Source organism: Hemiscyllium ocellatum, chromosome 34, assembly GCF_020745735.1.
Source record: "Hemiscyllium ocellatum isolate sHemOce1 chromosome 34, sHemOce1.pat.X.cur, whole genome shotgun sequence".
Lineage (NCBI taxonomy): Eukaryota > Metazoa > Chordata > Chondrichthyes > Orectolobiformes > Hemiscylliidae > Hemiscyllium > Hemiscyllium ocellatum.
This window is the reverse complement of record NC_083434.1, coordinates 10,606,685-10,632,431: the sequence shown is the minus strand read 5'-3', so window position 1 is coordinate 10,632,431 and position 25,747 is coordinate 10,606,685. Positions and strand designations below refer to the sequence as shown.

General features: G+C 39.6%; 1 protein-coding gene across 2 annotated transcripts; it reads right to left on the bottom strand.

Annotated features, from left to right (window-relative positions):
- Positions 1 to 301: 301 nt before the first annotated feature.
- Positions 302 to 25,091, bottom strand: LOC132832262 (protein FAM8A1-like). 2 transcript variants are annotated; one of them, XM_060850101.1, is made up of 5 exons: positions 24,604 to 25,091; positions 10,967 to 11,087; positions 7,854 to 7,977; positions 5,789 to 5,928; positions 302 to 2,669 (listed from the first exon to the last, which is right to left on the bottom strand). In XM_060850101.1, the coding sequence occupies exons 1-5, from the start codon at positions 25,043 to 25,045 to the stop codon at positions 2,489 to 2,491; spliced, it is 1,008 nt and encodes a 335-aa protein (XP_060706084.1). In that variant the 5' UTR covers positions 25,046 to 25,091; the 3' UTR covers positions 302 to 2,488. The 2 variants fall into 2 exon arrangements, with proteins under 2 accessions (XP_060706084.1, XP_060706085.1); XM_060850102.1 differs by having other exon boundaries at positions 2,523 to 2,761; positions 24,604 to 25,089.
- Between the last annotated feature and the right edge of the window lie 656 nt (positions 25,092 to 25,747).

The following is a 25,747-nucleotide window of genomic DNA, read 5'->3' as shown; positions in this document are numbered from 1 at the left end:
ATATTCCACTTTCTCAGCATAGAACTTCACTGCTTACATCTTATAAATTCACAGGTTGTTTAATCACAACAGTCACAGACTTGCGTGACTGAAATGGCAGCTAAAATAAAACTGTCACTTCTATCAAACAAGAAAACTAAACCATAAAGTTATGTCCTCTAAGATTTGATTTCTTTGCAGAAACAATTTTTAACAGTTTGCATCATAGAAAAAAAAAATCAAGTAGTTTGGTATAATATTATGGAAATAATGCACGAGTATTGAAAGTGAAAAAATATTGAAATGCAGGGTGATAAGAGGATCTGCATTAACCATGAGTTTAATATTGTAATGTATACAAATTATTTCGGCAAAAGGTTGACCACCACACCTTTCAAGATAACAGTTGAGTTCCCAGACACAGCCTACACTGCTGTCAGTATTTGAAAATATTTCCTAATTCAGTCAACATTTCTCAGTTGAAGCATTGTAAAGAATGCTGGGTGTTGGCCACACTCAATGCTATATTCAGCTTCAACAATAATTGTCTTAGCATTGTTAAAAGATGAGGCAAGATAATGCAAGGTAAGGGGTACATTTAAAAAGACATGGCCATTTAATAGCAAATAGCTGCATAAAATGGTGTTTTTAAATCAACCTGTTCAGATGTGTCATACAGATCTCCGGTCTAGAGAAGACTTGAATCTGGCCTTTTGATCCAGAAGTGGACACACTACTACTATGCCACAAGAGCTCCAGCTATTTACTGCATGTGATGATAAAATAGCTGTTAACTTTTAAAACGTGTATATTTTTGACATGTTTCAACCTTGCAAAAAAATGATTTTAGATAAAAGTGGCTGGTACAAAAATTGTCAAATCCATAAAACTAAACCTGCTACTTGACTGGAAAAGTGGAGGCAGGGCTGAATGAAGATTTTGTGATCCTACACAACATGGCACAGCAGCCTTCACTTAGGCTAGTATTACAATCTGTAGTAAAGACAGCTGACCACTTGTGCCACTGGCAGGGCCAGCTTTACAGTTCATATTGACTGCAGCTGTAAATACAAATGATACAGTTCTGACTGTAGCCACAAGGAGCATCACTCCACACTGGTCATTATCACAAAAGGGTAGCTCAATTTTTAATCGCAGGTCAGAGCTGTAGGTAAAGTGCCTGAACTGCGATGCTTCAATTGCTTTCTCTCTTCTACCAAAAACATTAAGTAGGATTCTCATTGACCAACAATCAAGTATCCCTGGAAAAAAAGAAGTTGCATGGACCATTTGACACAGATCATCTCAATTAGAAAAATAAACAATGTCACCAGACAAAAAGTTCATTAAATATCTCCAAATACCTCAATGATGTATTATTTAAATGCATATCCATAAACAAGACATGTTAGTTAACACTTTTATATGAGTGAACAGGAAATATCATAAATGCTGGGAAAAGTACAGTTGCCTTGTCACAGCATTTAGGGTCTAACAGAATAAATTGGCATTTGGCAAGCATGAATGATAATTTGGTCAGACCATTAAATGGGAAAGTATCTGAGAATGGACGTTAAACCGAATGGAAATCTACCCATGAGTTATAGATCACCAGTTCAAGCAAAAAAAAGTTCAGTATGAATTTGTAATTGATGACAGCATAAGACAACATGCTGTCTTGTGTAAAACAGCACATGACCGGTAGTAAAGAGTTTTCTGAGTAAGTCATATTACATTGAGGTGGTAGGTTTAGGGGCCAAGATAATCAGTCATGAAAGCAACTCAATGTGGATGCAAAGAATAATAATGTTTTTAAAAACAAAACAAATCACAAGTATGCAAGAACATCCATTTAAAAATATAATTTGCACATAAGAGTCATAACATGTTACTTGAAGTATATTTTTCAAAATTCCTACATAATCTTTGGGAATCAAACTGAATAGAATTAATTCTAATACTGAGCATATGGATTTACTATTGCAGAACAGGTATCAACTTTATAAACAATTGAAACCTTTAATGTGCTAAAAACAAGGTAGGTTTGAAAGTATGCTCTTTTCAAATCTGCTTTTCCTCTGAATATTTAGTAGAAGGGTTTCATGATTTAAAACTTCTTCACTAATCCAATTTGTCCAGTTATATTTCCGGAGGGAAGTTGACAGCTATCAACAACACGTTGGTTATTGTTTCAAGTTGATCAGCTGCAAGTCGTTTTCTTCCCTAGCAGAAGTTTCTAAAGCAGCAGCCACACACAAATAGAAGTGTCACGACGAGGAGACTGAAGTAAAACAGCAATTGTAAATTTTAAAGTTGAGATTTCTCAAATGTAGCCATGCAATTTTTGTGGAAGATTTTGAGACTTTAATTTCAAAGTTATGCATATTTCTGATGTGCAACCTGCGAGTCAGTCAAGATCCACATTTTAAAGACTACACTTAAGCACTTCCCAAGACCAAATCATTTCCTGTAAATCCTCGTAGGTACTTTATATGTATTCATTTCCAACTTAGTTCTCAAAAAATCCATTACTTTGGAGTGAAGACAGCGAAGGGTCTTTTCTTCTCCTTCTGAATAATGCAGAACTTAGCAAATGGGAGGAGCAGAGTAAAAAAATTATAGTCACTTGCAGAGTCTTTATCTTCCTCCACTTCTCTTTACCACAATGGTCCCAGCTACTATATCGTAGGCTGTACGATTATGTTGAAAGAAAAGCAATGTAACGAACGCGGGGAAAAAGAAGGCAATTGAAAAATTCTTGATCAATGCTCGTATTGAAGACCTGTTACAAATAACAAAACATCTGACAATAAATTTGCATTACCTTTAGAAAGGAGATTTGCCCCTTTCCACACAGTTTTGTTACAATTTTAAGTGGTTTGTCTGTTCCATTATTCTTAAATTTCATCAAGATTACAAAAGGATCTTGATCAAATGGGTTAATGCGTTGAAAATGGCAGTTGGAATTCAATCCAGATAAATGTGAAGTGTTGCATTTTGGTATAACAAACAAGGATAGGGCATATACAATTATTGATAGGGCCTTGGGTAGTGTTGCAGAACAGAGGGATCTAGGGGTGCAGGAACATAATTCTTTTAATTTTTAGTCACCTATAGACAGGGTAGTTAAAAAGATGTTTGGCATGCTTGCCTTTATTTATATCTCTATTCCTGATGAAGGGTTTTTGCCCGAAATGTCTATTTTCCTGCTCCTCGGATGCTGCCTGACCTGCTGTGCTTTTTCAGCACCACTCTGATCTAAACATTGGTTTCCAGCATCTGCAGTCCTCATTTTTGCCTATGCTTGCCTTTATTAGTCAGTCCTTTGAATATAGGAGTTGGGAAGTAATGTTGAGATTGTACAGGACATTGATGAGGCCTCTTTCTGGAATACTGTATCCAGTTCTTATGGCCAGTTATAGGAAGAATATTATTAAGCTATAAAGGGTTTGGAAGAGGTTTACCAGGATGTTGCCAGGTATGGAAGGCTTGAGTTATAAAGAAAGGCTGGAAGATTTTTCATTGGAGCATTGGAGGCTGAGAGGCGACCTGATAGAAGTTTATAAAATAATGAGAGGTATAGACAAAAGTTAGTAAAAGTTGTCTTTTTGCTAGGATGGAGAATTTCAAGACAACGGGGCACATTTTTAATGTGAGGACAGATTTAAAAAAGACATGAGGGGCAAATTGTTTACAAAGAGAGAATGACCTTGCTTAGGAAGTGGTGGATGTGGGTACAATTACAAAGTTTAAAAGACATTTGGATAATTACATGAATAGGAAAGGTTTGGAGGGATATAGGTCAGGAGCAGAAGGTGGGATTAGTTTAGTTTGGGATTATGTTCGGCATGGACTGGTTGGACCGAAGGATCTGTTTCTTTGCTGTATGACTCTTTCACTGCACCAATTTATTACACACTGCATAGAACTTACAACACAAGTACAGGTTATTCAGCATTTTGGTTTATTCTGACATTCTTCTGCTCCACAGAAGCCTAGTTCTAACCTACTTTATCTCACTATCGGCATTACACTCTATTCTATTGTCCTCCGCATGGTTAACAAGCCTCAACTCAAAAGGCATCTTTGCAATTTGCCTCAATCACTTCCTAGGAAGTAAATTCCATGTTTTACTCACATAGGATGGAGTTTCTTGTAAATACCCTTGCGGATTTATTAATGATCATATACCAATGATCTAGTTTTGGGCTCATCAAAAAAAAAGCATTTTATATAAATTCCAACATATAAAAATAATTGGAATTTTTTTTAATAGTTGACAGCATCAATCATAGTTGTGCATTCGCAACTTCGAGAGCACAAACTAGGAATTTATCGGCTAACAGTGTACATGAGATTTTCCCTCATTAGTTTTACTGGATATGCCTTCTCTGAGTGACACTGTCTTCCACCATCAAATTTCTAATGTGAAGTACAAGACATGAACTGCTATAATTCTCAGTTCATTCGATATTGACTGAGTGAATCCAACTGAACAAACTTAATCCAAATTGTAACGCATTATGAGAAGAATGTTTAGTCTTTTTCTAGGTCACTGAGTTGTGTAATACTGAGCTTCGATAACATGCAGCCTAAAATTTAATCTGTATAAATCTCACCACTAACGTTCAAAATTCAAACAAAAGAGAGGACACCAAATGCAATGAGGAACTTATGAGCTCGCATGAGATCAAATTAGAGCATGTTAAAATTCAGTCTACCATCGGTTAAAATAAATTACAGAACTGTATTCTGTATACAGTAACGTACTACAGGTACGTAGCCCACAAGTCAAAACCTACATTTCTGAGGAAGGCTCAGCTTAACACATATTTTTGCATTTTAAAAACATGCAGCACACAGTCAAGCTAATTGGTTATTGCAGTGGTTAGCACTGCTGCCTCACAGCGCCTGAGACCCCGGTTCAATTCCCGACTCAGGCGACTGACTGTGAGGAGTTTGCACGTTCACCCCATGTCTGCGTGGGTTTCCTCCGGGTGCTCCGGTTTCCTCCCACAGTCCAAAGATGTGCAGGTCAGGTGAATTGGCCATGCTAAATTGCCCATAGTGTTAGGTAAGGGGTAAATGTAGGGGTATGGGGGGGGGGTTGTGCTTCGGCGGGTCGGTGTGGACTTGTTGGGCCGAAGGGCCTGTTTCCACACTGTAAGTAATCTAATCTAACTTACAAAATTAAAAACTTCAAACACACCAGGAGAGTGAAAGAATGAATGAATTTTGCTTACCATCCTTTGTTGGACTTGCCAAACTTGCCCAGAATTAAGCAACCCAGAAATAGATGTGTGTCACAACACACCTGCATCCCCTTTAAGCCTACTACAAACTTAACCTAATTGACCCCATCAACATATAGCTGAAAGGAATCAGAAGTTATGTCCTCATTCTAGCTAACTGACTCTCAGAAACCTATCATAGGGCTATATTCCTATTCTCAAACATTGACCATGGCCTTACTCATTGTCACGTAAAAGTACCTTTTTAATCTATCACAAAGTTAGCTCTTTTAAATTATCACATGCACCACCAACCCCTTCCAAATAAATTAAAACAGTTGCAAATGTAAAACACCCAAGAGGAATTAAATAATCTGTTATTAATTGCCTTGAGTGGAGGCAAATACAAGTTCTGTGCTAATCCAATGGTGTAACTAAAATAATGTTATTAAAAAAAGATACAGATGCAAGATTGCAGCTGAATTAAGGTAAGCCCCATACCTTTGCAAAACAAGACATTTGCTCACATAAATATACATTACAAACTGTTGTTTCTTAGGAATCACAATGTCACTTACGATGATATGCTGACATTCTGTGCTGGAATCACCAATACCCGGTTAGGAGCAACCAGCACAGAGCTGTCACATGACACAACGCGCAACCCAAGCAGAAACTTGCCAGGTGTGGCACCCCCAACTCCCCAGAGGCAGACAATCTGGAAATTAAGATGACAAAATTAAATCAGAATCACGCATTTTTCAAGGAGGAAACATTTGGTCCACAATGTCCATTCTGAGTTCCTGTACCGTAATCCAGTCAGTCCCATTTCCCACATCCCTGCAAATTTATTCTTTCATGGGATGTGGGTGTTAGGCTAATATTTGTTACCCATCCCCAGATACACTGAGAATATAATAACGTTTCAGTCCATGTTAGGTAGATACACACAAAGTACTGTTAGGAAGAGATTTCCAGGATTTTGACCTGGCAGACAGTGAAGGAACAGTAATATACTTTTGCATCAGAGTAATATGCGGCCTGGATTGGGTACGGATGTTAAAGATTTTGCCATGTATCTGCTCCTGTTGTCCTTTAAATGGTAGAGGTCAAGATTTGGAAGGTACTATCGAAGGAGGCTTACTACAGTGCTGCAGTGCATTTTCTAGGTGGTGCACATTGTTGTCACTGTCAGTGGTGGAGGCAACAAATGTTGAAGATGGTGGGTAGGATGTCAAGCAAGCAGGCTGCTTTGTACTTAATGGTATTAAGTTTGAGTGTTGTTGGAATCGCACTCATCCAGACAACTGGATGGTATTTCATCATACGCCTGACTTGCGTCTTGTAGATGGTAGATACACTTTGAGGAGTTAGAAATGAATCCCTTGCCGCAGAATTCTCAGCCTCTGACTTGCTCGTGTAGCCACAGATATTAAATGGCTGGACAAGTTTCCAATTAGATGGTAACCTTCGAGATGTTGACATTAGAAGAGTCAGCATGGTTATGCATTGAACATTAAGAGGATGTTAGGACTGCCCATAACTAAGTCACAAAATGGCTGTTAGGGCTGCCCATAACTAATGGTGACAGTAACATTTTTCAAGTTGCTGAATGTGCAATCATTCTTGCAAGAACATAGATGATGACATGTAACATTTGATAACAATAGCAGCACTGTATATAGCAGCTAACGACTCAAGGTTGCAGAATTAGTTGTTTCACTTGAATTATTTGGCAATATACTTTAAAAAAAAATCACTAAAAGCATACAGGAAAAATGCATCCCCTTATCATTGCATCTTTTGTATTCCCTGTAATGAGCAATTTAAAAGTTCCTGATCTAATTAAGTGCCAATTAACAGTGAAGTTGGCAAATGTAACCATTGCGAAAAGACAGATAAAGTGTGGGAAAACATCATTACCTTTTTCGGGGGGGGGGGGGAGAGAACAAGAGAGGGGGGCGGCGGTGAGGAGGGAGGGGGCGAGGGGGGGTAGGAAGGGGGGGTGGGAAAGAGAGTGTGGACAATAGGTCTTTCAAACTCAGTCATTAGCAAGCCAAGAGCCAATTACTGGTGGACAACACAACTCTGCTGGGGAGGGTAGGGTGTGCACTGCAAGTTAAAATGTTTTATGTTTTGTGTACCTTCATGCCTTTTTGCTGTATGCAGTAACTTAGCTGTAAATTGCAAATAAAAGTCACCTGCATCCACCCCATGACTCAGATTCTCATTGAGAATATATGAGATCTAACAGAAGAGATTCTCTTTCGTTGGAGAGAGTCTTTGTCTGGCACTTGTGTGGGTCACAAGTATTATCCCTTTGCCTATCCATACAATTCTACTTCCTGAATCTCCTGTGGCAAGATTTTTTTAAAAAAAAACACTGTCCTTGCATCATTCCCCTTCAGTTATTCTGTTATATCGTCCCCTCTGCCATTCTAGGTCTTTACAAAATGTCATGGTCTCCAACCTTGCTGACCTTCCAACCATATTTCTCTAATAGCAATTGGATGAAAACCATAAGATTTTTGCGCTGCTACCTTAGCAATCAGACAACTTCAATCAATTTTACTTCTCATGGCTCATTAACATCAGTCATCATTCTCAAATATCAGAATTTCAAGATTCTAATTAACCTTTTACCTCATAAAAACAGACCAAGAGTCTGTACATCAGTGCTACAGCCATCATTTTCTGAAGATCTTCTAGAGAAGTGTCTTCATCAATTTCTTCAATTATGTAATTTAGAGCAAATTTGGAAAGATCCCTGCATATCAAAACACAGCAAGATTTATGACCATAAAAGTGTGTACTTTCACAAATGTTGATCAATAGAAGCGGAATACATCAGTTTTTCTGCAGGGTAAAACATTGCTCAGACAAGGATTCCCATTTCCAATAGTGCTGAAAATCTAATCCACATATTTTCAAGCTCCATAAAACATTCTCTAATATTTTGGTTAATGTTTTCAATGAAATTAAAACCAGAAGTAAAATATATGATAATCTGCTGACAATTATCTGCATATCAACCTGTTATGCTGCAGTTTGTGGTAATTTATAAGAATTTACATTGAGCTGCTAATCACTGTTTTGCAGTGGACAACATATACAAAGGGTTATGGGAGAATGTATACAAAAGCAAAATACTGCAGCTGCCAGAATTCTGATAAAAACACAAAATACTGAAAATACATATCGGTTCAGACAGAATTAGCCTCCTAGATTGTGACCCTTTCACTATCCACAGATGCTGCTAAACCTGTTGAGTTATTTCCAGCATCTTCTGTTTTCGTAATATAATATTATAGGTGTTAACAACTAAGTGATATTTTCTGGGCAACCTAATCTTTATTTCAGTATTCAGATTTAGCAAAATGTACCCAATGGCATTGATTCTGCTTAAAACGAAGTTATTTTATTCAAATTTTGTTAATTTAAATAATTGAGCAGAAAATAGCTAAGTTGTATCTAAAATGCTTTATTCAAATAAATAGAGAATTCAATTTCTTGAACAAAAAACTGAACTGTAGAATTGTAGTATCTCTATAGTTTGGAAGCAGCCATTCAGCCTATCCAGTGCACACCGACCCTCCGAACAGCATCCCACCCAGAAACACCCCATCCCTGTAACCCGACTTTTCCCATAGCTAATCCACCTTGCCTGCACATCTCTGGACACTTATGGACAACTTAGCATGGCCAAACAACCTAACCTGCACATCTTTGGTCTTTGGGAGGAAACTGCATCACACAGAGGAAACCCATGCATACACACAGACAATGTGCAAGCTTCACACAGACAGTTGCCAGAAAATCGAATTGATTCCAGGTTCCTGGCACTGAGAGGCAGCAGTGCTAACCACCTTTCTTCCAGGTGCTCCGGTTTCCTCCCACAATCCAAATATACGCAGGTGAATTGGCCATGCTAAATTGCCCATAGTGTTCAGGGACGTATAGGTTAGGTGCATTAGTCAGGGGTAAATATAGCATAATACGGTTGGGGATTGTGTCTGGGTGGGTTACTCGGAGGGTCGGTGTGGACTTGTTGGGCTAAATTGTCTGCTTCCACACTGGAGGGTTATATATTAAGCATTTTTTGCATTATGTGGCAATTATATTTCTGACTGCTGTAAGTTTGGTGTGCAAAATCCCATCGGACAATACGATGGATCAGAAGTCTCAATATTTTTGATCAATTCATTGCCCATAGTAATAAAAAAAATCCGTCACAATGAACTTTTAAAACAACAACTCCTGACATGGTAACCAGTAACAAATTTACAGATAGCAAGATCTCACAATAGACAATCAGATGAATCACCATATACAATGTACATCTAAGCTCTAGGCTCACATTTCAATATGAAGAGGTGACATTCATGGCCATTTACACCTTATGTATACAATGCCCTCGAATGAGTTCTCAGGAGCACACTGTTTGAGCACCCACATCACCCTCAACTCAATGTACAGTTGTCTCCAACAACCAACAGTAAGCTATATGAAGAGTTTGAGGTAAAATCAACCCAATAATGACTGACATTACAATTTAACTCTCGGATCATTTAAACCATGAATTGGATATCATTGGACCTGTTGCTCTACTTAATAGATTTAAACATGGCAGCTGAGTGAAGCTGCAAAGCCAGCCTGGAACAGAATTCAGGAGATCTCCTTTTCTCTCAAATAGAATCAGTTGCACATTTTTCCAAGCATGCACTGGTGAATAAATTAAACAAAACTGAACTAAACTAAATCTTCTTTTGCAGGTGGGTATGAGCGAAAAAAAATGCTGGAGTCTTATTAGTAATAAATGGGGCTTCATGGCATTAGTATTGATCAATTTTACTCTTTGTATTTGCGGACTCAGTTTGTTAAAGGAGATCTTTAAAATTATTTCATTCTTTAATAAACCGATTTGACCAAGCCCTAAAAACTTTTTTGCAGATTTCTGGAGAATTTGGATCCCCAGTTGAAAAATCTTGTTACATTATTATATTATAAATAACTGAGTGAAAATAACCTGCTACAGTGTTGCATAGAGTCCTAAAGATTGTAACATTTTATCCAGTAGTGTCCTGTAGATGATTAAATACTATGTCAACAGCAGAACTATATATTATCACATGTAAAGTATCTCACAATCCTGTATACACTTCTGTTCAGCTTTTAATATTGATTTGCCATGACAAAAAAAAACACATTATTATTGCTGGTGGCTTGACTGATATGTATGTGCTGTTGTGAGATGTTTCTGCTTACATATTTTTCTTGGTCACTAGTTTAAACAAGTCACATGAATTCAATAGTGTTGAAACCCATCCCAGTTCATTCGCATAGTTTATGAACTTACGGTCCCTCGCTCAAATTGCAGTTTTGTTACAGAAACCAAATGCACAATTCATCAACTCTGACTTCTCCCCTCTCCACCCTCAAATTTAGAATACACACAGAACAATTGGATAGAACAATACTGAACTTTATGCACTTCCAACATCTAGTGAAGTAATTTGTTTTCTTATCTGTAATCAGAACTGAGACCAGATCATCATCTTACGGTGGCCAATATGTGAGAGATTTGCAGTTAACTCCAATATAAACAACATTATCAAGTGACAACTTTACGTGGTTTATCTCATTGTTAGATTTCATTTATTAATGACAACAAGATATTATTCCCAATATGATTGGCTGTGTTATTTATATATGAATGCCAAGCAGTGAATAGTTTCAGTTAAATTGGTGTTACTTACTTGATCCCACAGATGTGCATCACTGTTAGCACCACAATAGCTTTTAGCAGAAACAGGATCAGAAAATCTACCATCTCTGCAAGGAACCGATGCATCAGAGATGGAATAGTGTATTCACGCCCTTTAAAAACACGACAAAGTGATTCTGATTATTTTGAAAACATATTTGCTTGATAGTCAAACATGACATTTAAAGTTCGATGAACACATGCTAATGATACTGATCAAGACAAATGATACCGATCAATGATAAACTCCATGAAGATTTTAAGAATAGCATTTTTAAGCAGGGCAAAAATATTATTGCAAATTATAATTGGGATGTGTGATGCTATCATAAAATAAGTGGATAAGAAAACCTCAAATTACATATAAAGTACCAAGATTACTACTTCAAATAAGCTCTGAAACGAAGTACCAGAGAGAAGGAAGTAAAACATTTAAAGAAAGAGAACTTCATTACTCCAAGAAGTGATGAAAATAACAGCCAGAAGCTTGTTCTATTGCAGTTGTCCATTCCGGATCCAGGGTGTTGGAGCGCAGAATGTTTTGGCGTGCAATTTCCCAGTCATATTTATGGAGACGGTTCTGGGCATCATAACCCTTAGCATTTTGTAGCCGTCCTTTTCTGCTGTTCCTCTCGCCTGCTGATAATTGACGGTGGTTTGTATTTTAAACTTGGTGGCAGTACCTGATTAAACAGTTCCTGCATCCTAAGGCATTCATGTGATCGAATTCTAGAGCGGACTATACAGTAAGTGAAAAAGCCCTGGGGAAAACTGACGTACAGAGAATTCTGGATGTTCAGGTCTATTGTACCCTGAAGGTGGCAACACAGTGGTCAAGGCGGCATATGTCATGTTTTCCTTCATCAGAGTATTGAGTACAAGAGTTGGTAGATCATGTTACAGTTGTATAGGACTTCGTTTTGGCCACATTTGGAATACTGCCTACAGTTCTGGTCACCACGTTACCAGAAGGATATGGATGTTTTTGGAGAAAGCGCAGAGGAGTTTCACCAGAATGTTGCCTGGAATGAAGGTTGCTAGCTATGAAGAGAGGTTGAGTAGATTAGGATTATTTTCATTAGAAAGACAGAGGTTAAGGGGAGACCTGATTGTGGTCTACAAAATCATGAGAGGTACAGACAGGGTGCATAGCAAGAAGCTTTTTCCCCCAGAGTAGGGGGAACTCAATTACTAAGGATCCACAAGTACAAGGTGAGGGGGGGAAAAGTTTAAGGGAGATATGCATGGAAAGTTCCTTTTGCAGAGGATGGTGGGTATCTGGAACGCGTTGCCAGATACATGAATGGGCAGAGAGTAGAGGGATACAGATCCTTGGAAAATAGGCGACAGTTTAAAATAGAGGATCTGGATCAGCGCAGGCTTGGAGGGCCGAAGGGCCTGCTCGTGTGCTTTAATTTTCTGTGTTCTTTGAAATTAGGCCAATTGCCTTTTTTAAAAAAAATGTATTCAACAAAATAAACAAGCACTCTGTAAAAGGATCTTGTGGTAGAGTAGTAGTGTCTTTACTTCTGGACCAGAAGGTCCAGATTCAAGTTTAACTTGCGCAGAGCTGTATCATAACATATCCAAAACAGGATGATTTAAAATATGTGAACTCTGATGACCTCTGACGGCACAGAATTCTTTGAAAGAGGGGGGCTAGGCTCTAGATTTCATGTTGTTTATTAAATGCTCCTGCAACCCTGCTTCAGTGAGTGATTAGTTTCCATCCTGCAATGATTACAATGGGGAAATGTTGGGAGACACACTGCCTGAATGGAATCTGTAGGTATTGAGATGCTTGCTGACTTCTGTTATTGGATGCTTAAATTTGTTGCTGAATATTCAGTTATAGTTGCTTCAACTTTTTTTTTCCTTGCACAAATAGAGATTGGTGTTTAGATTTAACAACTCTTATGACACTGGTGCAACTACAAATGTTCTGGTTGTGTATTGTTGGTAGTGTACAGCTTGGAGACTCTTCGTGTACTGATCTAACTTGTCAAGTCCACTACTATACTAATACACACATTAATTGATCATACATTCGAAACACAGGGTTTTCTCGTAGCATTCAACTGTAATCAACTATCTCAAGCAATTATTGCTCATCTGAGTAAAGAACATTTTAATTCTCAGGCCATGTAAAGTCAGAATTATTGCTTAGATCTAGTTGCCCATAAGGTGGTGATAGTGGTCAGCCTTTTTCTTGAACTGTTGCAGCTTGAGAGGAAGATGCTGGTCATAAAGTCGCTCACCATGTTCTCATCCTAAAGGCCTTACTGACTTTGGAAGCTGTTGCTGCTCTGGGTAACAAAGTGATGGAAAATCTCCACATCCAGGAACCCACTGAGATTCTCATTATGATCAATGAGACTGGTTTTGAGATCGGCTTACTTGACACCATTGTCAAAATCCTCATCTGTATTAGTATACCATTTGTCTGTTCAATTTCACAGTAAAAACAGACATTACTAATCTTTCAGAGATATAGATAACCGCTTACAGAATCTGCAAGCATTCACATCTATGAATTCATTGATAAAGGAAGAAAATAGTAGGGACATGCACACGTAGACACAAATAGACGTGCACACGTAGACACAAAGAGACTAACTTATTCAAATGATCTCTGATATTCCTGATTTCTTGTGGATTTCCACATGACAAACTGGATGATATGCTGTGAACAACTGGCACCTTAGACTATGTAATACATATTATTGTAAAATCACAACAATGTTTGTCTCTCAATATGAACTTCCCAATAGATGTAACTGAAAATTAGTGCAAGAAATACATACAATGGGCCATGTAGCTCATCAGGCCTGATCCACCATTAAATGTGACTATGGCTCATCTTTGACTTCAACTCAATTTTTCCAAATCTCTCAATTCCTTAAAACACCAAAAATCCATCTTTCTGAGCGTGAAATATATTCAATGTGGAAATCCACAACACTGTAACCCTCCAAGTGAAGAACATTCTCCTAATTGCAGTTCTGAATGATCACTCCTTACCCTTAGGTTCTGCCTTCATTCTACATTCCCAAGCCAGGGGAAAACAAATTTTCCATATATAATGTCAAGCTTTTAAGAATCTTACATGTTTCAATTACATCAGCTCATATTCTTCAAACCTCCAGAGAAAAGTGACCCAACTGATCCTGAGAATGCGTATAGGGTATGAGCATGTTAGGTAAGAGTTAAGTTTTAAGTTTTGTGAAACAAGAGGTTTAACTGAGCATGACTCAGATCAGATAAGAACTTGCAGTTAACAACTAGGTGCTGGAGGCAAGGGTAATGGGTATACAAGGTTGAAAAGCATTCATTTAACAATATTGGAAGCATTCAGTATGTAAGGTCAGTTTAACTAGGTGAAAAGTATTCATGATGTGAAGTCAATTAAGGTTAAGAACATTGTGTACCAGCAGATGGCTTAATCTTTACTGTTGACACGCGCTGATTGTAACAGTCACCCAATCAATATGTATGTTGCCTTATCTGGATGGTCCTCCCTGTAAAATGACTATATAATTCATTGAGAATCTGTTGTTCCAGAGAAAAGACTGAGAACTCATGTCCCTGTGCACATGGGTGATTGTTCTCTTTACCTCCAGGGCCTAGAACAAAGATGAAAGTGGTAAAACTATATTGATTCTCTGAGCGTTTTACTTCGACTAAAGAGGGAATGGGATGACAATCCAGCCTCTCATACCAGCATCTAATTCAGTGAAGCTCTATGGTAGCACTTGCAAGGCAAGCAAAATCTTGCTTATATACAGAGACAAAACTGCATACAGTATTTTAGACAGGGTCTCAAAGTCCTATACAATCATAATGATTTTTTTTCCTGCATTCCAATCTCCTAGCAACAAAAAACAATCTCCATCAGTCATCCTGATTTCTTGCCGTACCTATAGACTTAGTGTCTATATTATAAGGTTTATACCTATTAAAACATACCCTTCACCTATTTTTTAAAAACAGAGTGAATAACCTCAAATTTGCCTGTATTATATTCCACCTGCAATGTTGTTACTCACTTACCCAACTTGTCTATATTTCTTTACATCTTCCTCACAACTTGCATTTACTGTTATCAAATGTCATTATTATAGATTGTAAATAGTCGAGGGCCCAGTACTGACTACTGTGGAACTCAACTACAAAAATTTACTGGGTTACAAATGGGTTCCATTCCGAAGTATGCTGATTTGTACACAAATTTGAAACAATATACAGTTCAATATAAAATAGCCTAGGTTAAGTATGAGAAAATGCTCACGTTAGATCCTTAAAATTAATACGGGATCTCTTTCATAAGTATGAGCATTCTTAAGTCAATTGTTTGTAAACTGGGAACCACCTACAGTTAAAATCTCTTTATTCTTGATCTTTCTGTCTATTACCTAATCAATTTATGCTAGTATATTACCCAAACCCACGCCTCCTCCAGTTTGTTAATCTTTTATGTAGCACCTCATCAAATGCCATTTGAAAATGTAAGAATCTATTTGTTCACTTTCATGTATCCTACAATAGTCATAGACATAGTCGGTACAACTCGTCCATGCTGACCAGATATCCTAAATTAATCTAGTCCCATTTGACAGCATTTGGCCCATACCCCTCTAAACCCTTCCTATTTATGCACCCATCCAGATGCTTTTTAAATGTTGTAAATGTACCAGCCTCCACCACTTCTTCTGGCAGCTCATTCCATATTTGTACCACCCCCTGTGTGAAAAGGTTGACCCTTAAGGTCATTTTAAATCTTTCCTTTCCAGACTAAACCTATGCCCTCTAGTTCTAGACTCCCCCCCCGTCCAGGGAAAAGACCTTGTCGATTTATCCTATCCATACCCCTCATGATTTTTTTAACCCTCTATAAGGTCACCCCTCAGCCTCTGATGCTGTGGGGAAAACTGCTCCAGCCTATTCAGCCTCTCCGTATAGCTCAAATCCTCCAACCCTGGCAATATCCTTGTAAATCTTTTCTGAACCCTTTCAAGTTTCATAACATCCTTCCAACAGGAGGGAGACCAGAATTGCACACAATATGCCAAACACGTCAGACTAAACTAACACCTCTTCTGCTCTAACCATTCTGTAGTTCTATGAGCACTTTGAGACATAGAATGTTAGAGATGTACAGCATGGAAAAAGGGTCTTTGGTCCAACTCTTCTATGCCAGCCAGATATCCTAACCTCATTTAGTGCCATTTGCCTGCGCTTGGCCCACATCCCTCTAAACCCTTCCGATTCATAAAGCCATCCAGATGCCTTTTAAATCTTGTAATGATACCAGCCTCCATCACTTTCTCTGGCAGCTCATTCAATACACGCACCATCTGTTGCATGAAAACGTTGCCCCTTATATTCCTTTTAAATTTTTCATCCTAAACCTATGCCCTTGAATTTTGGATTCCCCCACTGCAGGGAAAAGACCTTGTCTATGTATCCAATCCATGCCCCCGTAATTTTATAAACCTCTATAAGGTCATCTTCAACACTCCAATCCTTGTCTATCCAGTTAGATGTAAATCCTGTCCCTTAGGATTCCCTCCAACAACTTACCCACCACCGATGTCAGGCTCACCGGTCTACAGAAAACTGACTTTTCCTTACCACCTTTCTTAACTTGTGACACTATGTTAGCCAACCTCCAGTCTTCCGGCACCTCACCTGTGACTATTGATGATCCAAATATCTCAGCAAGTGACCCAGCAATCACTTCTCTAGCTTCCCAAAGAGTTCCAGGGTACACCTGATCAGGTCCTGTGTATTTATCTACCTTAATGCATTTCAAGACATCCAGCATCTGCCCCTTTGTAATATGGAAATTTTTCAAGATGTCACCACCTATTTGCCCACATTCTGTACCTTACATATCCTTCTCTACAGTAAACACTGATATAAAATACTTGTTTTGTATCTCCCCTATCTCTGCAGTTCCACACAGGCTGCCTTGCCGATCTTTGAGGCTCCCTATTCTCTCCCTAGTTATCCTTTTGAACTCAATGTATTTATAAAATCCCTCTGGATTCTCTTTAACCCTATTTGCCAAAGCTATCTCATGCCCCGTTTTTGCCCTCCTGATTCCCCTCTTAAGTATACTCCTACTGCCTTTATACTCTAAGGATTCACTCGAACTCTGCTGTTTATACCTGACATATGTTACCTTCTTTTTCTTGACCAAAACCACAATTTTTTTAGTCATCCAGTATTTCCTACACCTACCAGCCATTCCTTTCACCCTAACATGAACATGCTGTCTCTGGACCCTCGCTGTCTCATTTTTGAAGGCTTCCCATTTTCCTGCCGTCCCTTTACCTGCAAACATCTGCTCCCAATCAACTTTTCAAAGTTTTTTGATTAGATTACTTACAGTGTGGAAACAGGCCCTTCGGCCCAACAAGTCCACACCGACCCGCCGAAGCGCAACCCACCCATACCCCTACATATACCCCTTACCTAACACTATGGGCAATTTAGCATGGCCAATTCACCTGACCCGCACATCTTTGGACTGTGGGAGGAAACCGGAGCACCCGGAGGAAACCCACGCAGACACGGGGAGAACGTGCAAACTCCACACAGACAGTCGCCTGAGGCGGGAAAGTTCTTACCTAACACTGTCAAAATTGGCCTTCTTCCAATTTAGAACTTCAACTTTTAGGTCCTGTCTATCCTTTTTCATCTCTATTTTAAAACTAATAGAATTATGATCACTGGTCCCAAAGTGCTCCCTCATTGACACCTCAGTCTCTTGCCAGTCTATGTTCGTAAAGTTAAAATTTCTTACCATCACCATCCTATTATTCTTGCAAATAATTTAGATCTCCTTACAAATTTGCTTCTCAATTTCCTGCTGACTATTACAGGGGTCTATAGTACAATGCCAATAAGACAATCATTTCTTTCTTATTTGTCAGTTCCACCCAAATAATTTACCTAGATGTATTCCTAGAAATATCCTCCCTCAGTATTGCCGTAATATTATCCCTCATCAAACAAAACCATACCCCTCTTCTTTTCCCACCCCCCCACCTTTCTAACATTCCTAAAGCATTTGCATCCTGAAATAAGGTGGCACAGTGGTTAGCACTGCTGTCTCACAGCGTCTGAGACCCGGGTTCAATTCCCGACTCAGGCGACTGACTGTGTGGAGTTTGCACGTTCTCCCCGTGTCTGCGTGGGTTTCCTCCAGGTGCTCCGGTTTCCTCCCACAATCCAAAGATGTGCAGGCCAGGTGAATTGGCCATGCTAAATTGCCCGTAGTGTTAGATAAGGGGTAAACGTAGGGGTATGGGTGGGTTGTGCTTCGGCGGGTCAGTGTGGACTTGTTGGGCCGAAGGGCCTGTTTCCACACTAAGTAATCTAATCTGTAAGTGATCTAATCTAATCTAATAATGATCTGCCAGTCCTGTCCATCCCAGAGCTACATCTCTGTTAAAGTACAAATTTTAGCCGGCCCAGGGAATCCCTTGTGGGCTCAACCTGTAAGCCTCTCTTGTTTTGTCCCAGAGATTGTACTGTTTGGAAGCCTGGAATAAAAAATCCTCTTACAGACAGTTTAGTTTAATTTTAGTCATCCCTTTTATTTACCTATAGGATCACTGCTACAACATAACACTGATACCTATAAGCTAAACTTACTGGGCTCCTGGAGAGCAGCATATCAGCTCTTCAAGAGCCCTCGCAGACTACTCTGCTTTACTCTCACAAACAGGCTTCCAATATACAAAAAGTTTACAAAAACACTGCCTGTTCTTAATTAGACAAGATAACAGTGGTTAACTGACAGGTCTGTGTGCGCTTGACTGATCACTCCTACAGACCATAAGCCAGTCATCAGGTGGGAAAAACAAATCCAGCCGAGTTAGGCATCTGCTGGCAAGATAAGCTCCAATGATAAAGAGGTACCACTGAGCTAATTGAAGAGTTCAGAAGGTAACCTTATACAGCTCACATATTAGATACAACTGTTTTACAAAATGGCTTCTTATCAAGAAGGGTAAAATTTTGACCATAAAATGGCTTCCTGACAAATTGTGTCAGATTCTCTTCAATATTAGTTTTAGAATAATTTTTAAGTGGGAGCAGACTCCTGCTTTTATCTTAAACACAATAATTCTGTACCTGAAGCTGAAATGTTACGGTAAACTGATTCATTAGTCTCGAATTAAACATGCTTTCTTTTCAGGATTGTGATTCAAATAATACATAAGATTGACTAGTTAGAATTGACAGTGGGGTAGTCATGGTCTGCAAGAACAGCCAATAAATTAAAGCTTCATCAATATTACCTTTTACAGTTTGCGATTTCATAACCAGTAAGGGCTACTCAAAATCATCATAAAGTCTCAAAAATGCAATTAAGTTCAATCCATAGCAAGTAAGCACAAAGTTTAATTTGCTACTGGCTTCAGCAGTCCCAGTACTAAAATGGTCTCTCTCCCTCTCTCTCTCTCATGTCCTTCTAAATTCTCAAGTCAGGGACTTGCAACAAAAAAGACGTTTTCTTTCTGTGTCTGCCTAGCTTGCAAGGGGTAATATGAATCCATTATAATTGATACGACCTGACCGTCCATTGCAAGGCTTTTGATAGTACAGGGTTACATTTCGAGGTCAGGATCAAACACTGTCATTAATTTCACAAGGGAACAGCCGTGATTGTTGTTACTCGGTGTCCTGTTTACACAGATTCACTGATGTTAAGGCAAACATTCTTAATTGCCTTAAAGCATCCTGTTATCACTTGATGAGAACAGATGTTTTTATCTTCCGCATAACTTGGGTTCCCCCTTTTTCGTGGCCGGACCTTCCCTGCTTGCCCATTTTCTAGTGTGCAGCAAATGTGTTCAATAATTCAACATTACATTTTAGTTTAAGTGTTTAAGTACAAGCTTTAAGGCTATAGACTTTCTCATCTCTGTAACTATTAGGATGTCCAAGTCCCATGTTCTTAATCATGCCTCGAATTCATTTGCCTTTCCTGTGAGGCCTCTTGCATTGAAATAAATTGTTTAATTTGCCTCCTTCTTTGCTTTGTTCCTGACTGTTTGTCTTGCTCCCTTTTCCAGCTGTACCAGGCTCAGAATGACCTCCTTCCTCATTACCTTGCTGGATCCCACCCCTCAACCCTACCAGTTTAAAACCTCCCAAACACCTTGAGTAAATCTCCCTGCCAATATATTAGTCCCCTTCCAATTCAAGTGCAATCTGTCCTTCGTATACAGGTCACTTCTACCCCAGAAGAGATTCCAATGATCCAAAAATGTGAACCCTTCTCCCCTCATGCATTCATCTGCTCTATCCTTCTATTCCTACCGACTAGCTCATAGCACCAGAGTAATCCAGATATTACTACCCTTGAATGCCTCCTTGTTAAATTCCTGCCCAACTACCTAGTTTCTCCTTCAGAATCTCATCATTTTCCTTTCCCATGTTGTTGGTTCCAATGTGTACAATGACCTCCTACTGGTCCCTCTCCCTTTTGTGAATATTCTGTACTCTCTCCAAGATATCCTTGATCCTGGCACCAGGCAGGCAACACAACATTCTGATTTCTTGCTGTCGGCCGGAGAAATGTCTGTCTTTGCCTCTGACTAGACAGTCTCCTAACACAATTGATCCCTTGGAACCTGACATAACCCTCATTGCATTAGATCCAGTCTCAGTACCAGAAACCTGACTTCCTGCAAGTTCCCCTGAGAATCCATCACCTCCTACAGCTTCCAAAACAACATATTTGTTTGAGAATAGTGCAGGAGTCACCGGTGACTATCCTTATCTTCCTCCCTCTCCTACCATTCCTGGCCATAACCCTTCTACCCGACTATATCTGCAGTTTTTCTCCCTTCCTTTAACTGCCATCCAGCACAGCTCTCGTAAATTCCTTATTGCCTCTAACTGCCACTACAACTGATCTGAGCGATCTGATAGGTCCAACATCTAAAATACCTCAAAAGCAGCAGCTCTTACAGCCAAAATTTTTTCCCATCCTGCATCCTGGATTACCCAGAGATACCTAATTATATCCTCACAAAACATTAAAATTATTAAACATTTTTTTCTTTACAAAAATCTCTCAACTTTGTTTGACCATACTAAGATTTCTGTTCAAGTGTATAAATAAGACTTCCCTATTAATATTCCAGCACATTCCCAATAACAGATGTCAGATCAAATGGGTTGCATTATGTTCCTATTTCTCGCTCCTTACTTTCTTGAATAGTGGTGTTACATTTTCTAACTTCCAATCCACTGAGACTAATCTAGAATCAAGGGAAGTTTGGAAAATGATTTCTCGCCTTCCCACCATCTCTTCCCACCACCTACTCCTAAGATGCAGACCATTCCGTCCTGAAAATTTATTAGATTTGGCCCCCTTAAGTTTTTCCAATTCTTCTTCTCTGCTGATATCAATTTCCACTCTTCATAGCCTCCAGGTCATCCTATAATTCTGCTTTGTAACTTGTCTTCTACTGTGAAGTGAGATACATATTTGTTCAATGCCCCTGTTCTTTATTCATCCCCCATGATAATTACTTTTACCTTTGCCTCCAAGGGAGCAACATTAAACCAGAGGAGGTTTACAAAAGTGATCCAAGGAATGAAGGGCTCGTCATATGAGGAGCAGTTGAGAACTCTGAGTCGGTACTTGAACGTTAGAAGGATGAGGGGGATCTTAATAAAACCTACAGAACACCGAGAGGCCTGGATAAAGTGGCCATGGAAAATGTTTCCACTAGTAGGCGATGCTAGGAACTGAAAGGATGCCTCTTTAGAACTGAGAGGAGGAGGAATTTCGTCAGCCAGATAGTGGTTAATCTGTGGAACTCACTGCCACAGAGGGCTATGGAGGCCAAGTTACCGAGTGTATTTAAGATAGAGATAGGTTCTTGATTGGTAAAGAGATCAGAGGTTAATTGGGAAAAAAGCAGGGGAACAGGGGTGGAAAAAAATATCAGATATGATCAAATGGCAATGCAGATTCGATAGGCCGAAAAGTCTAATTCTGGCTCAAAACTGCCAAATTCAGTGCCAGATACATAGCTACTTTTGTCCAGGTGTTATTTCTTCATTTGTAAAATGTGGAACATGGTGGCTAGGTCAGCATTATTGCCCCTTGAGAAAGTAGTGATGAACTGCCATCTTAAATCATTGCAGTCCATGTGGTGAGTGTGCATTCTGTTTTGTTAGGAAGTGAGGTCCAGGATTTTGATCCATAGACAGTGATGGAAGAATGATACGGTTCCAGGTCAGGATGGTGTGTGGCTTTGATAGGAGAGAGTTTTGTAGTCGATTTCGGGCTGTGGTCAGTGAAATGCAAGTGAAAAACTGATCAGGGAGTTGCGGGATCATTATATATTCTGAAAACATAGCTGAAGTAGTCTGTATTAATTAGTTTTAGTGAATATAGAGCAAAGCCATCCATATGCAGTAAGTTGTCTAGTTTTAAGTTATTTTGATTCAACTTTGTATTTTATTAGAGTCAATATTTATTGTGGAGAACAAGAGAATGGCAGAAAAACTAAAGTTACTTCACACCTGTCTTCAAAGAAGGTGTTACCTGGACAAAAGTTGCTATGTATCTGGCACTGAATTTGGCAGTTTTGAGCCAGTGATAGGATTAGAATTAGACAATTCAGCCTATCGAATCTGCTTTGCCATTTGATCATATCTGATATTTTTTTCCACCCCTGTTCCCTTGCTTTTTCCCAATTAACCTCTGATCTCTTTACCAATCAAGAACCTATCTCCATCTTAAATACACTCGGTAACTTGGCCTCTATTTCTCTGGAAATACAAGGCAACCAAAGGACTTATGAAACTGAGGAACTAAAAGAAATGATACTCATCATTAACTGAACTGAAGTTTAATTAATATACTTGACCAGATGAGCTTCATCTAAGAATGTTGATGGTGGTTAGAAAGAAAGTGACTGCTTTGGTGGTTATCTTTCAGAAGTTAATAGATTCTGAAAAGGTTTCTGCTGACTGGAAAATCGTAAATGTAATATAAAAGGATGTGATAACTGAATACTTAGAAAAGAATGGCAAAGTTGGGCAGAGTCAGCAAAAATCAATGAAAGCGAACTCATGTTTGGTGGACATAAGACAAAAAGCAGAGAGTAAGAAATAACAGATCATTCTCAAGATTGCACGGTGTACAGTATCACAAGGTAATTTGAGAAGATGCAAAGAAGAGAATGTGGGTGGGTTAGATCATGGCATGTGATATACAATGTAAATAAGGGTGAAGGTATTCACTTCAGTAAAAAAAAACAAACTGAGTAGTTCTTAAATAGTGAGCATTTGGCAAGTTGAGGCCCTGATTCATGAGTCACAAAGTTAACATGCAGGTGCAGTAAGCAATCTAGATAGGGAAAAAAAACAGGAAGTTGGTCTTCATCACTAGGGAATTTAAATACAAGATTGTTTTACTATAGTTGTACCAAGTACTCCAGGTGACACCTCACCAAGTTTATGTACAGCTTTGATTCTATTAATCTAAGGAAGGATATACTTGTCAAAGGAGTGCAAATAAGTTCACCAGATTGAGGGAGTGAGAATGAGTGTGACATTGAGGTGAACCTGGTATGCCAGCATTGTTTTATGACAGGAGTTTGAGGAGACTGGATCTGTATTGCCCAGAGTTTTGAAGAATGAGAGATGACCTCATTGAAACCTACAAATTCTTACAAAGAACAACAAGGTGGATAGAGAAGTTTCCTTGGCTGCTGAGTCTAAAACCAGGTGCATAATCTCAGGATAAGACGTAGGCCATTTAAGACTGAGATGAAAGTGCTTAATTCATTTAGAACATGGTGAATTCTTAGAATTCTCTACCCCCAGAAGTCTGTGGAATCTCTGCCACAGAGCAGGTTCAAGATGGAGATCGACAGATTTCTAGAAAGCACATCAAGAATAGGGAGAGTGTGGGATAATGTGGCATTAAAATAACATATATAGGAACAGATTCATGGCTGAATTAGACATTTACAAGGAAGCCCAAAGGTAATGTGAAGGCAAGCAAGAGGTCTAGCTGAGGGCACAGTCAGGTAGGTGGTTTTATGGAGTAGTGCAACAGGCTGGAGGGCCCAGTCCTGCTTTCACGTTCTTATTCATTGATAACCAGTGGTACTTAAGATTTCACTGTCCTCAATGCTACAATAGTTTGCTTGACTTACTAGGAATAACTTATTTCCTCCATACTGCAGATATGTCCATAAACATCAGCATTTTTTTTGTCTCTAACCATATACGTTGAGGTTGTTTCTGTGAACAAGATTCAAGGATAGCTTAGGGGTGCAAAGCATGGGACCCACTAACCATTCAGCATAATCAAAAAGTGCAGTTACGATCAGATAAACGTCTGCAGTCTACTGATAAGCATTTAATAGCCAAGTGATTTCATGGAAAAACAACTGCGTGCAAATAGCATTGCGTGTCACTTTTCCAACAGCTAATTGCAGTCACTCTCCCATCTTGTTTAGGTGCTGTTTCCGAAGCTCGTCCGGCTTTGCAGAGTCAAGACGTTTGTAATTACAACATTCAGTTCCTCTTCTACTGCAAATCTCCCACATAACAGCTGACACATCTTCCGAGGTGCCTTACCTCTCGGGTGCACATTCGCTGCCTGTTGCTGCGCATTAGTGGCTGGCAGCCTGACGCCGCTCGCCGAAGCAGTTGCCACCTCCCGCTGCTGCGGTTGTTCACCCGGGGCTGGCGACACAGTGGGAACGCCGAGGTAGGGAGGGTAGAGGGGGAAGGGACTGTTAACTCCGGGAGTGGGAGCAGCGGCTGCCTCCCCCTCGCTCTGCCTGGCCCCGCCGCTGACGAAGGGGTAATAGGGAGGGAGAGGGGCCATCATCATGAGCCAGCTCTGCCATTGCACGTAGCTGTAATACTGCCACAGCCACTCCTGCACTTTCCTGCAATATTCCCCAGCGCCGACCGTAGTCCCGGGGGCTCCCTGGCTTTTCCCAGCCGGGTTGTTGGTGAAGGAGCAGGATCCGCCCCTATCCCTATGTCTGTCTGGGCCGCTGCACTCCGCCATTGTCACTGAAAGCCGTGAAGAACCTCTCACTGCGGCCACACCACAGGGGGAGCAAGGCGAGGGGGTGCACAGGCTAGTTCTACGGTCTACTGTTTTAAATAACCGAGCAAAATCAGGCCGCAGCCCTTTTTTAATCAAGAAGATTGACATATATAATACTATTCAGACATCGTGGGATCTCCGTGCTTGAGGAAAACTGAAACAAAATGGTACAAATGAGCAGATCACCCCTGCGAGCCCAGAATGGACGAGATTGGTAGAGGATCAACTGGCGGTTGGGCGGAGCGCGAGCTCCTGCTGTCAATCAACAGCAGCTGCCCCGAGCATGTGGGCGGGAACAGAGCGATGGTGGCAAGAGTCAGACCAGATGGACATCTCTGTTTATTTTAATATTCCGACCTCACAACAGCCAAATTAACATTTCTCTGCATAGATCTGGTGTGATATTTTGTAGACCTAATGAAATGTTAAGAACGACATTTCAGTAGTAAAAATGAGGTAGGTGCATAATGTGAAAAAATAGTCAGCTTTATTGATTGAGAATGAGGTGGATCAACATAGATGACTTACAATACTAAGCTTATGTAAAAGGGTTACTGATATCACGAGATAAGCTATATTCTTATGGCCATAATGGGAGGAACTAAATGATGCTTCAGTGTATCAGTCTTGTGTTTATTTGATATATAACCAAAAATTAAT

What these genes read in the sequence shown, in the direction of transcription:
- LOC132832262 (XM_060850101.1), bottom strand. Translation starts at nt 25,045, where the DNA reads ATGGCGGAGTGCAGCGGCCCAGACAGACATAGGGATAGGGGCGGATCC. An exon ending in ATGCACATCTGTGGGATCAA is followed by an intron (nt 7,978 to 10,966) that starts GTAAGTAACACC and finishes TTTGATATGCAG; the next exon opens with GGATCTTTCCAAATTTGCTC. An exon ending in TCTTGGTCTGTTTTTATGAG is followed by an intron (nt 5,929 to 7,853) that starts GTAAAAGGTTAA and finishes CTTAATTTCCAG; the next exon opens with ATTGTCTGCCTCTGGGGAGT.